We start from the raw sequence: 15957 nt of genomic DNA, 5'->3' as shown, positions 1-15957 counted from the left end.
GCTCCAAGGTGTGAATTATTCCTGTCCTGGGACAGCCCCAGGGGTGAGCTGCTCCCGGGAGAGCCCCAGCACGGCTGGGACCCTCCTCCTGCAGGAGGCAGAGCAGAAAGGAGCAGCAAGGCCGGATGATCCCAGGGGAAAATCATTCTCTGGTGGCAGGCAGAGCTCCCTCAGGGCCAGCCTCAGCAGGACCAGGGGTTTTTTGGGGGGAAAAGGGAGGAGGAGCCCAGCCGGAGCACCCCCGGCCCGGGGGTCCCTGCTCGGCTCCAGCCCCGCCGCAGCTGCCGCGGGAGCTGCGCGATCGTTGGGCTAATGAGCGCATGCAAATCAGCCCCGGACGGAGAAAAGCTCATTTGCATCTCATTTAAACGCCCCGGTGGCACCGCACGCGTGTCTGGCTGTGTGCGGGGCAGAGCCAGCCCTAAACCCAAAACCGAGCCCGAACCCAATCCCAGACCCGAGCCCAAATCCCAACCCAGTCCCAATCCCAATCCCCCCAAACCCGAACCCAATCCCAATCCAAATCCCCCCAAACCCGAACCCAAACCCAGTTCCTACCCCAAACCCGAACCCAATCCCAATCCCCCTAAACCTGAACCCAATTCCAAACCAAATCCCCCCAAACCCGAACCCAAACCCAGTTCCTATACCAAACCCGAACCCAATCCCAATCCCCCCAAACCCGAACCCAATCCCAATCCAAATCCCCCCGAACCCAAACCCAGTTCCTACCCCAAACCCGAACCCAATCCCAATCCCCCTAAACCTGAACCCAGTCCCAAATCAAATCCCCCCAAACCCGAACCTAAACCCAGTTCCTACCCCAAACCCGAACCCAATCCCAATCCCCCCAAACCCAGTTCCTATCCCAAACCCAATCCCAATCCCAGACCCAAATCCCAAACCCAACCCCTCTTCCGCGGCTGGGACGGGGAATCGGACGGAGCCACTCGCGTTTGGTGAGCAAAAAGCCCAAAGCCGCTTTTGATGTGCAAATGAGCCCGGGGCGCTCTGGCCACCAGCCCGGTGCTGGCCCTGCCTCGCATCTGCCACCGGCCCGGAGCCCCGGGGCAGGAGGGACCGTCCCCGACCGTCCCCTCCCCTCGCAGCGAGGGGACAGCTGGCGTGTGCCCGCGGCAGGCACCGGCTGCCAGCCCCCGGGCGGTGCTCGTTACTCATTATGGGATCAAAAATCTGAATTTAAAAAGCAGCCGGCCTGGAAGCGCCCGGCAGCGGCAGCTGGGAGAGCAGCGCGGCCCTTTGAGCCGGTACCCGCTGTCCCCTGTCCCCGGCCGTGCCAGGAGCTGTCGCAGCGCCGCGGGGACAGACGGACAGACGGACAGCCACAACGCCTTTGTTCGGGGGGGGGGAACGCTGTGCTGAGCCCCGGGGCTGCGGGGAGGGGAACCATGGCTGGGTGTGCCCATTCCCGGGTTTGGTGTGTCCATTCCCGGGTTTGGTGTGCCCATTCCCGGGTTTGGTGTGCCCATTCCTGGGCTTGGTTTGCCCATTTCTAGGTTTGGGTTTGCCCATTCCCAGGTTTGGTTTGGCCATTCCTGCCTTGGGTTTGCCCATTCCTGGTTTGGATATGCCCATTCCCGGGTTTGGTTTGCCCATTCCTGGTTTGAGTTTGAGCATTCCTGGGTTTGTCCATTCCCGGGTTTTCCATTCCTGGGCTTGGTTTGCCCATTCCCAGGTTTGGTTTGAGCATTCCTGGGTTTGATTTGGGCATTCCTGGTTTTGTCCATTCCTGGGTTTTCCATTCTTAAGTTTGGTTTGCCCATTCCCAGGTTTGGTGTGCCCATTGCCGGGTTTGGTTTGCCCATTCCTGGTTTGGGTTTGAGCATTCCCAGGTTTGCGCATTCCTGGGTTTGATTTGGGCATTCCTGATTTTGTCCATTCCTGGGTTTTCCATTCTTAAGTTTGGTTTGCCCATTCCCGGGTTTGAGCATTCCTGGGTTTGTTTTGGGCATTCCTGCTTTTGTCCATTCCCGGGTTTGTCCATTCCCACGTTTTCCATTCCTAAGTTTGATTTGGTCATTCCCGGGTTTGGGCATCCCTGGTTTTATTTTGAGCATTCCCGGTTTTGTTCATTCCCACGTTTTCCATTCCTGGGATTGATTTGCTCATTCCCAGGTATAACTTGGTCATTCCTGGTTTGGTCATTCCTGGCTTTGGTTTGGTCATTCCTGGGTTTGGTTTGCCCATTCCCAGGTTTGTTCATTCCAGGTTTTGCTCATTCCCAGGTTTGTTCATTCCCACGTTTTCCATTCCTGGGTTTGATCTGTTCATCCCAGGTTTGGTCATTCCTGGGTTTGACTTGGTCTTTTCTGGGTTTGCCACTCCTGGGTTTGGTTTGTTCATTCCCAGTTTTGTTCATTTCCAGGTTTGACTTGGTCATTCCTGCATTTGTTTATTCCTGATTTGCCCACTCCTGGGTTTGATTCCTGCATTTGCCCATTCCCAAATTTGCAATTCCTGGGTTTGTCCATTCCCGGGTTTGTTCATTCCTGGTTTGGTCATTCCCGGATTTGGTTTGTTCATTCCCAGACTTGATTTGGTCATTCCTTCTTTTGTTCATTCCTGGTTTGGTCATTCCTGCATTTGCCCATTCCCACGTTTGCCATTCCTGGTTTGATTTATTCATTCCTGGTTTGGTCATTCCCAGATTTGGTCATTCCTGGTTTGGACACTCCTGGGTTTGATTTGGTCATTCCTGCGTTTGCCCATTCCCATGTTTGCCATTCCTGGGTTTGGTTTGTTCATTCCCGGTTTAGTTCACTCCTGGGTTTGCCATTCCCAGGCTTGGTTTGTTCATTCCTGGGTTTGGTTTGGTCATTCCTGTGTTTGCCCATTCCCACATTTGCCGTTCCTGGGTTTGGTTTGTTCATTCCTGGTTTAGTTCACTCCTGGGTTTGCCATTCCTGTGTTTGGTTTGTTCATTCCCGGGTTTGGTTTGGTCATTCCTGGGCTTGCCCATTCCTGGTTTTGGTTTGTTCATATTCCTGGTTTTGGCTTGTTCATTCCCGGGTTTGGTCTGGTCATTCCTGGTTTTCCAGGCCCTGTGCCAGGCTCAGGCTGTCCCCACCTGGGACAGGCTCTGTCCTAACCCTGGACCTTGCCCAGGGCTGAGGAGGGGTCTGGGGTCACTGGCTGACCCCTCCCAGTGCTGATCATACCCAAAATCCCATCCAGAGCAGGGCCTAAAGCTCATTTTCCAGGAGTTTAAGGTTTCCAAGCCTCCCCCAGCAGAGGGATCACATTCCCTGCACATTCCTGCAAAGCCTTTCCCCGTGACTGAGGCTGAAGGTCAGACCCTCCTCCTCCTCAGCCACCATCTCCAAGGACAACGTGGGGGTGGCTCCAGTGACCCTTAATCCTCCCTGAAGCTGCTCCATTCCCATTCCCTGGGGACAGGAATCAGCCTGAACAGCCCAAGTGGTTTTTCACCCCCAGAATCACCGAAGCTCCCCTTGGTTCAACACCTTCCATATTTAATTTATTTAGAGATTCTCTACATTAAAGTGTTTTCATGCCAACGCTTCCGCCCTCGCAGCCTGACCTTGGGAAAAGAGACTGGACACAGCTTTGGGTGGAATGCACTGGAATAAAGTCGCTGCTGCAGCCACAGAGAACACGGAACAAAGCAGAGAACTGCACATGGAGACACTGGGAAAGCTGGAATTAGCACGTTCCAGTCATGTTAGCACCTTCCCAGACGGTGCAGGGAGGTGCAACATGCTCTGCTGAGCCAGAGCAGAGCTCAGACTACAGGAAAGCCTGGGAAAAGCGTGGAATTGTGCCAGCAGCAGCAGCAGCAGCGGGCCCGGAACCTCGGCTGAACCCGTTGGAAAAGGAACAACACGGAATTGCCCAGCCAGGATTGCAGAGTTTGGGAATGCTGAGCTCGGGGCTGAGGCAAATCCGTGCCTGGAGTGCAAACCACAACAGCTCCAGCCAGGCCAAGGGCCCAGCACGCCTGGAGCAGGTTTGAAATATCCTTTCTCACCTTAAAAGCTGCCTTTTTTATTAACTTTTCATTGCCTTGCGTGCACAGGCCAGGTTTAACAGCTGAGCTCACACCAGCACACCTGGGCCAGGTTTGAGGTTGGTTTTCACCTCTCAGCAGCAGCAGCACAAAGCCTGGAACCACCAGGAGCTGTGGTGACACTGCTGAGCCCAGACTGAGCTGCTGGTTCTGCCTGGCATCTCCAGAATCCAACCAAAAAAGGGTGAAGGAGAAAATTTACTCTGCAAACTTCAATTTAAAAGCTGTAATTCAGTAATTAAGCTTTATCCTGCTGCTTTCAGGTAGCACCTCACTGGCCTTTGTCCTCTGAAAGGACAAGGACTTCTCCACCTCTGCTGGTGGGGAAGTCCCCAGTGTCACCTCCACATCCTCATTTCAAACCTTCCAGAATGTGCAGCCCTGGTTAAAAACCTGCATTTTTCACCAAGGAATGTCATCCTGCAAGTCACATTTCCTCTTTCACGTTTTCTAACCCATGGTTTCAAAGCGAAGGTTTGCAATTTCTGGTCACGCTCAGCCTTGAGAACCCCCACAAAAAGCTCATTTCAAACCCCAAACCTCGTGGTGGCTATTGCACGTTTTCAGAGCATCCTCCTGGAGATGCAGGCTGTGGGAGAAGGGATATTTTCCAAGCTGCTCCCGGTGGGAACACTGCCACAAAGTGTCACCTGCTGCTGGCTTGGAGCTGGGAGGGCGACAGGGAAACACCAACACATGGAAAAGGAAACCAAACCACGCAGCAGGGGCGCGGGGAGCCGGGCTAGTGCTTGGCATCCCGAGGGTAGAACTCGGCCAGCGTGCTCTGGGGGATCCTCTTGAGCATCTCCTTGGGGAAGATCCTGAGCAGCTGCCAGCCGATGTCCAGGGTCTCGAACACCGTGCGGTTCTCGTAGGGCCCTGCGGGGAGGGACAGCGCGGGGCTGGTGGGGCAGGGCACGGCCTGGCACCGGCCCTGCCCCGCTGGCAGCTGCTGCCGTCCTTACCCTGAGCAATGAAGTTCTTCTCAAACTTCTGCAGGAACTCCAGGTACAGGAGATCGTCTGAGGTCAGCGCTTCCTCGCCCACCACGGCCTTCATGGCCTGCACGTCCTTGCCGATGGCGTAGCAGGCGTACTGGGAGGGGGGACAGGGCTCAGGGAGCCTGGCGTGGCTGGCAGGGCCCTCAGACATCCCCTCATGTGGCAGGGACACCTCCCACTGTCCCAGCTCGTCCCAGCCTGGCCTTGGGCACTGCAGGGATCCAGGCGTGGCCACAGCTCCTCTGGGAATTGCCAGCCCCTCCTCGCCCTCACAGCCAGGAATTCCTTCCCAAAATCCCACCTAACCCTGCCCTCTGGCAGTGGGAGCCATTCCCTGTGTCCTGTCCCTCCAGGCCTTGTCCCCCAGTCCCTCTCCAGCTCTCCTGGAGCCCCTTCAGGCTCTGAGCTCTCCCAAGTGAGCACCCCCAGCTCGGCTGTTCCCTCCTCTCTGATCATCCCCAGCTCCTCTTCAGACTCAAACCCTCTCAGTGAACACTCAGCCGAGGCATTAAAGCAGCCTCAGGGATGTTGTGGGTCCCAGCTGCTGCAGGCTGGGTGTGCTGGAGAGGGGGTTTGTACCCACCAGCTGGTTGGACACGTCTGCGTGGTCCTTCCTGGTCATGCCCTCGCCGATGGCCGACTTCATCAGCCGGGACAGGGAGGGCAGGACGTTGATGGGGGGGTAAATCTGGGGGAAAACACCCAGAATTAACAGGAATCCTTAAAGAATTACAATAACCCCAAGCACCTTGTGAGCACTGAGGCACACACCTGCCTGTTGTGCAGCTGCCTGTCCACGTAGATCTGTCCCTCAGTGATGTATCCAGTCAAGTCAGGGATAGGATGAGTAATATCTGTGAAAAAAAAAAAAGTTTTTAACATTTTCAGCCCTTTTATATCCACTTTAGCAATGAGCTGCAGCTTTTTGTTGCCAGGTGACTTCAGCAATTATTCCCTCCACAAATCCCAAGTGCTCTCGGATTTGAGCGACGAGCACCAAGCATGAGCCCTCAAAGGGCAAAGCATTTTTAAAAGAAGGCAGCCAAAACCCAGCACAGGGAGGAAGCCTGAAGGCCACAGGACTGCTGTGCTGCTGTGTGCCCCCAGGGCAGCTCTGGGAAGACTCACCATCGTTGGGCATGGTGAGGATGGGGATCTGGGTGATGGAGCCGTTCCTGCCCTCCACGCGCCCGGCGCGCTCGTAGATGGTGGCCAGGTCAGTGTACATGTAGCCAGGGAAGCCACGGCGCCCAGGCACCTCCTCCCGAGCTGCTGACACCTGGGGCAGCCACAAAAACATCCCCAAGGAGTCAGAGCCAGCCCAGGGAGCTGCACTGGGCACCTCCAGCAGAGCCACACAAACTCCCCTCAGGTGTTTGTCAGCACAGCCATGTGTGACAGGACAAGGCAAACCTAGAACCAGGGTATCAAACTGCTGATTCATGGAATTATGGCATGGTTTGGGCTGGAAAGAAACTGAAATATCATCCAGTGCCACCCCTGCCATGGCAGGAACACTTCCCACTGTCCCAGGTTGCTCCAAGCCTTGTCCAACCTGGCCTTGGACACTCCCAGGGGTGGAACTGCCACCAGTGAAATAAAACCCAGCCAACCAAGAATCAGCTAAAATCCTCACTGGCTGCTCCCAACCATCCCAATGAATGTTAATCCCAACAGCTGGAGCAGCAGCTTGGCTCCCCACTTCACAGCACGCCTTTCTGTCAACAAACACATTAATTAACACCTTAACGAGCACGCACCTCTCGGAGAGCCTCAGCGTAGGAGCTCATGTCTGTCAGGATGACCAGCACGTGCTTCTCACACTGGTAGGCCAGGAACTCGGCCGTGGTCAGGGCCAGGCGGGGCGTGATGATGCGCTCGATGCTGCAACACAACCCTGCTGTCACCTGCCAGCGACACCTGGGAGCCACACGGGGCTGCCAGGCACCACCTGGAGCAGCAGCGCTGCACCTGCAGCTCCAGCACCGCATCTGGAGCAGCTCTTCAGCACCAGCATTGCACCTGGAGCAGCATTTTAGCTGCAGCACCAGCACTGCATCTGGAGCTCCTCCAGCATTGCACCTGCAGCTCCAGCATTGCACCTGGAGGAGCATGTCAGCTGCAGCACCAGCATTGCAACTGCAGCTCCTCCAGTACTGCACCTACAGCTCCAGCACTGCACCTGGAGCAGCATTGTAGCTGCAGCACCAGCACTGCATCTGGAGCTCCTCCAGCATTGCACCTGAAGCTCCACCACCAGCACCACACCCGGAGTTCCTCCACCGGCACGGCACCCGGAGCTCCACCACCAGCACTGTACCCGGAGCTCCACCACCGGCACTGCACCTGGAGCTCCACCACCGGCACCGCACCTGGAGCTCCACCACCGGCACCGCACCCGGAGCTCCACCACCGGCACCACTCCAGGCACCGCACCTGGAGCTCCACCACCGGCACCGCACCTGGAGCTCCACCACCGGCCCCGCACCCGGAGCTCCACCACCGGCACCGCACCCGGAGCTCCTCCACCAGCACTGCACCCGGAGCTCCACCACCAGCACCGCACCAGGAGCTCCTCCACCAGCACTGCACCCGGAGCTCCATCACCGGCCCTGCACCCGGAGCTCCACCACCATCACTTCCCTTGCAGCGCTGCAGCCTCAGAACCCCTCCCCAGGCGGCCCCTGCACAAAGCCCCACGCGAGGCTCCGTCCCCCCAGGTTTGCTGTCCCCCCTCAGGGAGTGGCGACTCACGTGGGGTCGTTGGCCAGGTTCAGGAACAGGCACACGTTGTCCATGGAGCCGTTCTCCTCGAAGTCGGACTTGAAGAACCGAGCAGTTTCCATGTTCACCTAAAGCACAGTTCTGGGTTTAACCTGGCACACTTCCCAGCCACTTAAGGGCTGATGAGCTCATTAATAACCCACAGCAAAGACCTCCATCCATCAGGTTCCTCTATGCTCCCAGAGTGAGCAATTTCTGGAATTCCAGGCTGGAGAACAAGTCTGAGATACTTGATCCTGATCAGCCACGCTTTTTTAGATTCACGGAATGGTTTGGGCGGGAAGGGACCCCAAAAACCTCCAGTGCCATGGGCAGGGACACCTCCCACTATCCCAGGATGCTCCAAGCCTCATCCAGCCTTGGACACTTGCAGGGATGGAGCAGCCAGAGCTTCTCTGGGCAGGCTGTTGCAGAGGCAGATTCCAGCCTTTGGGATTCTCACCCACTCTTTAACTCCACACACACAAAAGCTGCTCAGGCTCCAGCCACTCTCAGACTCTCACTGATTCCCCCAGCACTGTGGGCTCACCCCCATGGCAGCAAAGACGATGGCAAAGTTCTCCTCGCTGTAATCCATCACATCTTTGGATTTCTTCACCAAGCCAGCCTGGCGACAGATCTGAGCTGCAATCTAGGCAAGAAATAGCCCAGGGTTTGCACCTGATGCTGTTCCACACCCAGAATTAAATTTACTGGTTTAGAGCAGCTAAACCACTGGGTTTAGAGCAGCTCTGAGGCCTCACCTCGTTGTGGGGCAGCCCAGCAGCTGAGAAAATGGGGATTTTCTGGCCCCTGGCAATACTGTTCATGCCATCTATGGCAGAAATCCCAGTCTGGATCATCTCCTCTGGATAGATCCGACACTGGGGGTTGATGGGCTGGCCTGTGGGATTTTGGGAGAGAACACAAAGTTACTGCCTGGATGTGCTGGGAGCTTTATCAAGCACCCTGATCAATGGGTGCAAACCCCACTGTGCCACCAACAGATCCCTGGCTGCTCCTGCTCACACCTGAGCCTTTCAGGGCCTTAGACTGGTGTTAAATGTTCCTGTCAGTGGTCAGAATGATCAAAAACCCTGCCAGGTTATCAGCACTTCACCTTTAGGTGTTGTACAATTAAGTTTACAAATAACAAGGAGCATCTTCCAAACATTGCAGAAAATTTTCTGCTCCCTTGGGTAATTTAATTGATTAGAATTTGATGCCATACACATACTCAAAATTGAGATGAAGCTCCTCCCAAGTTAGATCTTGTGTTCTAAACCAAATATATAAATCCAAAGAGCTGAAACACACCAGGTTTGGCTTTACTCCCCCTCAGAAAAGGATTAAGAACAAACCCATGATGTCCAAGAAATCCTCAGCCAAGACAATGGGGCCTCTGTCGATGGGTTTTCCTGACCCATTGAACACTCTGCCTATAGAAAACAACAATAAAAATGAGAATTATTGTGAAAAGCAGTTAATTTTAAACAAATAAATCTGTTCACTGCTCAGGTGCACAGGTAAATCCTCACCCAGCATGTCCTCCGAGACCGGGGTCCGCAGGATGTCCCCGGTGAACTCACAGGAGGTTTTCTTGGCATCAATCCCTGAAGTGCCTTCAAATACCTGCAAATGCAGCAGGAAAAATAAAAATAAACCACAGGACAGGAGTTTTGTGCTTCACAAAGTAACCCCTGAGTGCTGCTTCACCTGCAGCCCCCAGGGCACAAAGCAGGAGCTGCTCTGGAAAGGGCTTCAAGAGCTGAAAACACCACAAAACTCTGCTTTAACAAAAATCATTAATTCCATCAGCAACAACCACCAAACCTGCTGCAACTCCTTTGATCTCAAGTGTTTTCCCCCTGCAAAGTGCTCCAGGTGCAATAATGTGGAGAAAAAACAGCTTTTTGGGAGAAATACCAGCAGCCACTCAGCACAGGGCTGGTCTGGGATCCAACACTGCAAATTCCAGGGGATTCCTTGAATCCAGCAGCAAAGGAATCCAGTGGGGTGGAAATAAATCCAAAGGGGATGGAAATAAATCCAAAATGGGTGTGGAAATAAATCCAAAGTGGGGGCAGAAATAAATCCAAAGTGGGGGCAGAAATAAATCCAAAGTGGGGGCGGATATAAATCCAAAGTGGGGTGGAAATAAATCCAAAATGGGGTGGAAATAAATCCAAAAGGGGGGCGGAAATAAATCCAAAATGGGGGTTGGAAATAAATCCAAAATGGGGGTTGGAAATAAATCCAAAATGGGGGCGGAAATAAATCCAAAATGGGGGCGGAAATAAATCCAAAATGGGGGCGGAAATAAATCCAAAATGGGGGCGGAAATAAATCCAAAATGGGGGCGGAAATAAATCCAAAATGGGGGCGGAAATAAATCCAAAATGGGGGCGGAAATAAATCCAAAGTGGGGGCGGAAATAAATCCAAAGTGGGGGCGGAAATAAATCCAAAATGGGGACGGAAATAAATCCAAAATGGGGGCGGAAATAAATCCAAAGTGGGGGCGGAAATAAATCCAAAGTGGGGGCGGAAATAAATCCAAAGTGAGGACGGAAATAAATCCAAAATGGGGGTGGAAATAAATCCAGAATGGGGGTGGAAATAAATCCAAAGCGGGGGTGGAAATAAATCCAAAGCGGGGGTGGAAATAAATCCAAAGTGGGGGTGGAAATAAATCCAAAATGGGGGTGGAAATAAATCCAAAGTGGGGACGGAAATAAATCCAAAGTGGGGACGGAAATAAATCCAAAGTGGGGTGGAAATAAATCCAAAATGGGGTGGAAATAAATCCATAGGGGGGAGGAAATAAATCCAAAGTGGGGACGGAAATAAATCCAAAATGGGGACGGAAATAAATCCAAAAGGGGGGGTGGAAATAAATCCAAAGTGGGGGTGGAAATAAATCCAAAGTGGGGACGGAAATAAATCCAAAATGGGGGTGGAAATAAATCTAAAGTGGGGTGGAAATAAATCCAGAATGGGGGTGGAAATAAATCCAAAGTGGGGGCAGAAATAAATCCAAAATGGGGATGGAAATAAATCCAAGGGGGGGCAGAAATAAATCCAAAGTGGGGGCGGAAATAAATCCAAAGTGGGGTGGAAATAAATCCAATGCGGGGGGTTGGAAATAAATCCAAGGGGGGGTGGAAATAAATCCAAGGGCAGGTGGAAATAAAAATGTCACTGTGCACTGTCAGAAATCTCCTAAAATTGTCGATGCCACCTGCACTGGGAGTAAGCAGGTGATTTGTTGTTTTCATTGGAGAAGAACTGATCTCCAGACAGGTTTTTGGCTCATCCTGACTAAGCAGTGATGGAAAAAGAGCCTCCAGCTCCTACCTGAACCACAGCTTTGGAGCCACTGACTTCCAGCACCTGCCCACTCCTCCTGGTGCCATCGGGCAGGGTCAGGTGCACGATCTCGGCGTACCTGGGGAACTGGGGGAGGAGGGAAGGCATTAAGTCCAGCCAGCAAACAAAAATCTCCAGCTCCCAGCCTGGAAACAACTCGGTTTTTAAGAATAATTCCATCATCAGAACGCAGGATATTAAATCACCCAGGTTAAAGGCATTTTTACGGGAATAAACAATATTTGCACGGTTGGAGCTGCCAGAATTAGTTCTAAAAACTCCAAATAGTGGCAGAAAGCCCCAGTGCAGCCTCTGACGAGAAGAAAAACCTGCAGCAGTTTTGACCTTAAGAGCAGCCTGAAAATAAGCCAGGAGTGCCCACAGCTTCCTTTTCCAGAGCACTGAAGTGGAAGCAGAAAGGTCAAGAACAAAGCAAACAGCTCCACTTCAGCCTGGAATTTCATCAGCATTCCAGGGGTTTGGTAAAACTCAAGCTCTGCTCCCTTTCTTTCCCCAGGAACTGCCTCTTTCCTCCAGCCTTAGAGGAATTTCCACACTCCCGTTCATCCCAGCAGTCAGAAATGTTATCAAAACGGCTCTGGGGAATTTCCCAGCAGTCTGGATTTGAACTTTCCCAGCTTTTCCTGGCAACTGTCCCTCCAAAATCTCCATGGACAGGTGAGAATTTACCTTAACCTGGTCCAGGATAACCAGGGGCCCGTTCACACCCGACACGGTTTTGTAGGCTGCAGAAAACACAAGGCAGGAGTCAGGCACTTCCTCAGAACATCCCATTTTCCATTCCATTTTCCACTTCATCCCTTCCCACACCCCATTTCCCATCCCATCCCTACCCCCAGGCTTGGATTTGGGGCCTGGTTTCTGTTTATTAGGAACTCCACGGGAAGGATTTTAGGGACAGCATTGGGTGTCCAGCATTTTCCTGCTCCTGGGGGTGACACTGGTGTGATCCCAGTGTTTATTCCCCATGACAGGAATTCATGGAGCATTTTTCCTGCTCCCTGGAGGTGATCCCAGTGTTTATTTCCCATGAGAGGAATTCTTGGAGCATTTTTCCTGCTTCCTGGAGGTGATCCCAGTGTTTATTCCCCATGAGAGGAATTCTTGGAGCATCTCTCCTGCTCCTGGAGGTGACATTGATACGATCCAAATTTTTCCCTCTCCATGACAGGAATTCATGGAGCATTTTCCTGCTCCTGGAGGTGATCCCAGTGTTTATTCTCCATGACAAGAATTCATGGAGCATTTTCCTGCTTCCTGTAGGTGATCCCATTGTTTCCCTCTCCGTGACAGGAACTGGGAATGGGATCTGGGAACTGGAAACAGCAACAGGGAATGAAATTGGGAACTGGGAATGGGAACAGCAACTGGGAATGGGATTGGGAAGAGCAACAGGGAATGGGAACAGCAACAGGGAATGGGACTGGGAACAGCATTGGGAATGGGATCTGGGAACTGGAAACAGCAACGGGGAATGAAATTGGGAACTGGGAATGGGAACAGCAACAGGAAATGGGATTGGGAACTGGAAGTGGGATTGGGAAGAGCAACAGGGAACGGGAACAGCAACAGGGAATGCGGAATGGGAACAGCATTGGGAACTGGGAATGGGAACTGGGAGTGGGAACAGCAACAGGGAAAGAGATTGGGAATGGCATTGGGAATGGGAACAGCAATAGGGAATGGGATAATCTGGAATGGGACTGGGATATAGGGAATGAGATAGGTAATGGGGAATGGTATTGGGATATAGGGATTTGGATAAGCAACAGGGAATGGGATATAGGGAATGGGGCTGGGATAATCAGGAATGGGATTGAGAACCTGGATATAGGGAATGGTACATAGGGAACGGGGCCAGGATAATCTGGAATGGGAATGGGATATAGGGAATGGGATAATCAGGAATGGGACTGGGAACCAGGAAAAGGATATAGGGAATGGGGCAATGGGAATCAGGAATGGGACTGGGATATAGGGAATGGGGTAATGGGAGCCAGGAATGGAGCCAGGATATAGGGAATGGAAAAGCTGATCCTGAGGGAGGCATGACCCTGAGAGAGGCATTTCATGTGGAAAAGCTGATCCTGAGGGAGGCATTCAATATGGACAAGCTGCCCCTGAGTGAGACATTCCATTGGAAAAGCTGATCCCGAGTGAGGCACGACCCTGAGTGAGGCATTGCACCCGTGACTGTCTCATGAGCTCCTTCCCCAATCGGCCTCTCGGGCACTTCCACTGCAAACCAAACGCAACCCGGAACATTTCTCAGCGCCAGTTCAGGGAAAATCCAGGATCTCCATGGAAAACCCTGCAGTCAGCCTGGCTCCTGCCCTGCCAGCAGCCTCTGCCCCAGAGTAAAGGGCTGGAGCGCACGGCTGGGTTTGGGTTCCGAAGCTGCCGGATATTCCCGAAGGATCCGGAGATTCCCAAGGGATCCGTGCCCCGGGAGCTGCAGGGCAGGGCCCGGTGCTATTCAGGGCCTGGGGAAAGCCATTTTATGGAATTGCAGCCCGAAGAACACCTCCAGCCGCTCTGCCATATCGGGATGCGACCCAAGGCCGCCGTTTCCCCTTTTCCACCGCATTTCTCAATCCAGCATTAAAGAACAGACTCCATCCCCCCCACCGCCTCCAGCTCCCGGAACAAACCCCGGCTCTTCGGGAGGGCCGCGGGCCTGGCCGTGCCCGCAGCAAGCTGCGCTTCACGGGTTAATCACAGCGTTAATTAATTACAGCCCGAGCTACTCTGAGGGGGTAGGCGCTGCGGCCTGCCCGGGCCCTCGACCCCCGAGGGGGGCAAACCCCGCAAGTCCCGCAGCCCCCCCGGGCCCCCCGCACTCACTAAGGCGCGGCTGGGACAGGAAGTCGCGGGTCAGCGCCGCCGCCTGCTCGCGGGGCCCGCCGGGCCCGGCGCCGTTCACGGCCCCGCGCAGCGCCCGCACCGCCGCCATTTGCACCGCTCTGAGGGGCGCCCGCGCATGCGCGGTTATAGCGCGGCGGGGACACGCCCAGTGACGCACGGGACACGCCCAATGACGCACGGGACACGCCCATGCACGCACGGGACACGCCCATGCACGCACGGGACACGCCCACCGGCGGAGAGGGGCGGGGCCGGAGCTGTCCCGGGTTCTGAAAGGAAAAAGGGAAAAGGAAAAGGAAAAGGAAAAGGAAAAGGAAAAGGAAAAGGAAAAGGAAAAGGAAAAGGAAAAGGAAAAGGAAAAGGAAAAGGAAAAGGAAAAGGAAAAGGAGAAAAGGAAAAGGAAAAGGAGAAAATGAAAAGGAAAATAAAAAAAAAGGAAAAGGAGAAAATTAAAATAAAAAAGAAAAAAAGGAAAAGGAGAAAAGGAAAAGGAAAAAATGAAAATAAAAAAGAGAAAAGGGAAAGAAGAAGGAAAAATGAGAAAAGGAAAAGGAAAAGAAAAGGAAAAGGAAAAGGAAAAGGAAAAGGAAAAGGAAAAGGAAAAGGAAAAGGAAAAGGAAAAGGAAAAGGAAAAGGAAAAGGAAAAGGAAAAGGAAAAGAAGAAAAGGAAATGGAAAAGAAGAAAAGGAAATGGAAAAAAGGAAAAGGAATAAGGAGGAAACAGAAGAGGAAGAAGTTAATGGATAAGAATAAAAAATCTGAAAAATCGAAAGAGGAAAGGTATGAGGAAAAGGAGCAAAATAAAGGAGGAATATAAGGTAAAGGGGAAAAATAATAATAAAAAATAAAGTAATTAGAGATGAAAAATAGGAAAAGGAAAAGGAAAGGAAAAGGAAAAGGAAAAGGAAAAGGAAAAGGAAAAGGAAAAGGAAAAGGAAAAGGAAAAGGAAAAGGAAAAGGAAAAGGAAAAGGAAAAGGAAAAGGAAAAGGAAAAGGAAAAGGAAAAGGTTAGAGGATAAGAATAAAATTTTTGAAAAGATAAAAGGGGAAAGGTATGAGGAAAAAGAGCAAGAGAAAAGAGGAAGAGGAATATGAGATAAAGGAAATAAGAAAAATAAGAAAAAATAAAGTAATAAGAGATGGAAAAATAGGGAATAGAATAGAATAGAATAGAATAGAATAGAATAGAATAGAATAGAATAGAATAGAATAGAATAGAATAGAATAGAATAGAATAGAATAGAATAGAATAGAATAGAATAGAATAGAATGACAAAGAGCAAAAGGAAGGAAAAGGGAAAGAGAGTGAGAAAGACAGAAAGGACTGGAATTTTAAATCAAGGCCCTCCTCCTGCTGGCTCAGAACTGGAAATTTTTGGGGAAAAGGTCTGCAAAGAGACCTGGGTGATTCTGTGCTGAGTGGGGGAGGAAGGAGGCAGCAGGAAAGGAAAGCTCCCGAGGAGGGAGCAAACAGAATCCACACCTCCACGGAAAGGATTAAATTCAGAAAAAGAAGGGGAAAGGACAAAAGGGGAAGGTGAAGGAGCAGGGGGACCCTGCCCGGCCCGGGAGCTCGGCTCTCTCAGCAGATGGTGCTGCTGCTCCGCTCAGCGCCAGACACGGGAGCGTGACCTCCAAGCCCGGCCGCTCAATCCTCTGCTCCCGAAATCCATGTCAAGGCTTCGAGTCCCGCTCCAATGCTCCCCCTGGGAATTCCCAGGCAGGATCTTTGTGGGCGTGCAGGGCATCCCTCTGGCTGCCCTGGGACCCTGGCAGGGGTCAGGAACCCCCCTGGACAGAGCCCCCAGAGACACTGGCTGTGATCTCTGCCCATGGAAAAGGGTTTTCAATCAGCTGGCAGTAAAGATGTCACTGCAATGTCACCGCTCCT

At 52.4% G+C, this 15957-nt stretch overlaps 1 protein-coding gene across 1 annotated transcript; it reads right to left on the bottom strand.

The window, feature by feature from the left end:
* Positions 1-3477: 3477 nt before the first annotated feature.
* Positions 3478-14250, bottom strand: ATP6V1B2 (ATPase H+ transporting V1 subunit B2). Its single transcript, XM_030289972.4, has 14 exons — positions 14046-14250; positions 11871-11926; positions 11169-11267; positions 9351-9444; positions 9174-9251; positions 8577-8716; positions 8363-8464; positions 7804-7901; positions 6810-6933; positions 6178-6328; positions 5821-5903; positions 5633-5737; positions 5014-5143; positions 3478-4927 (listed from the first exon to the last, which is right to left on the bottom strand). Exons 1-14 carry the CDS (start codon positions 14152-14154, stop codon positions 4791-4793), a joined length of 1506 nt encoding a protein of 501 aa, XP_030145832.2. The 5' UTR covers positions 14155-14250; the 3' UTR covers positions 3478-4790.
* Between the last annotated feature and the right edge of the window lie 1707 nt (positions 14251-15957).

The sequence above is a fragment of the Taeniopygia guttata genome, chromosome 22, assembly GCF_048771995.1.
Source record: "Taeniopygia guttata chromosome 22, bTaeGut7.mat, whole genome shotgun sequence".
NCBI lineage: Eukaryota > Metazoa > Chordata > Aves > Passeriformes > Estrildidae > Taeniopygia > Taeniopygia guttata.
Note: the sequence above shows the minus strand (reverse complement) of the source record. Positions and strands in the feature narration are given on the sequence as shown.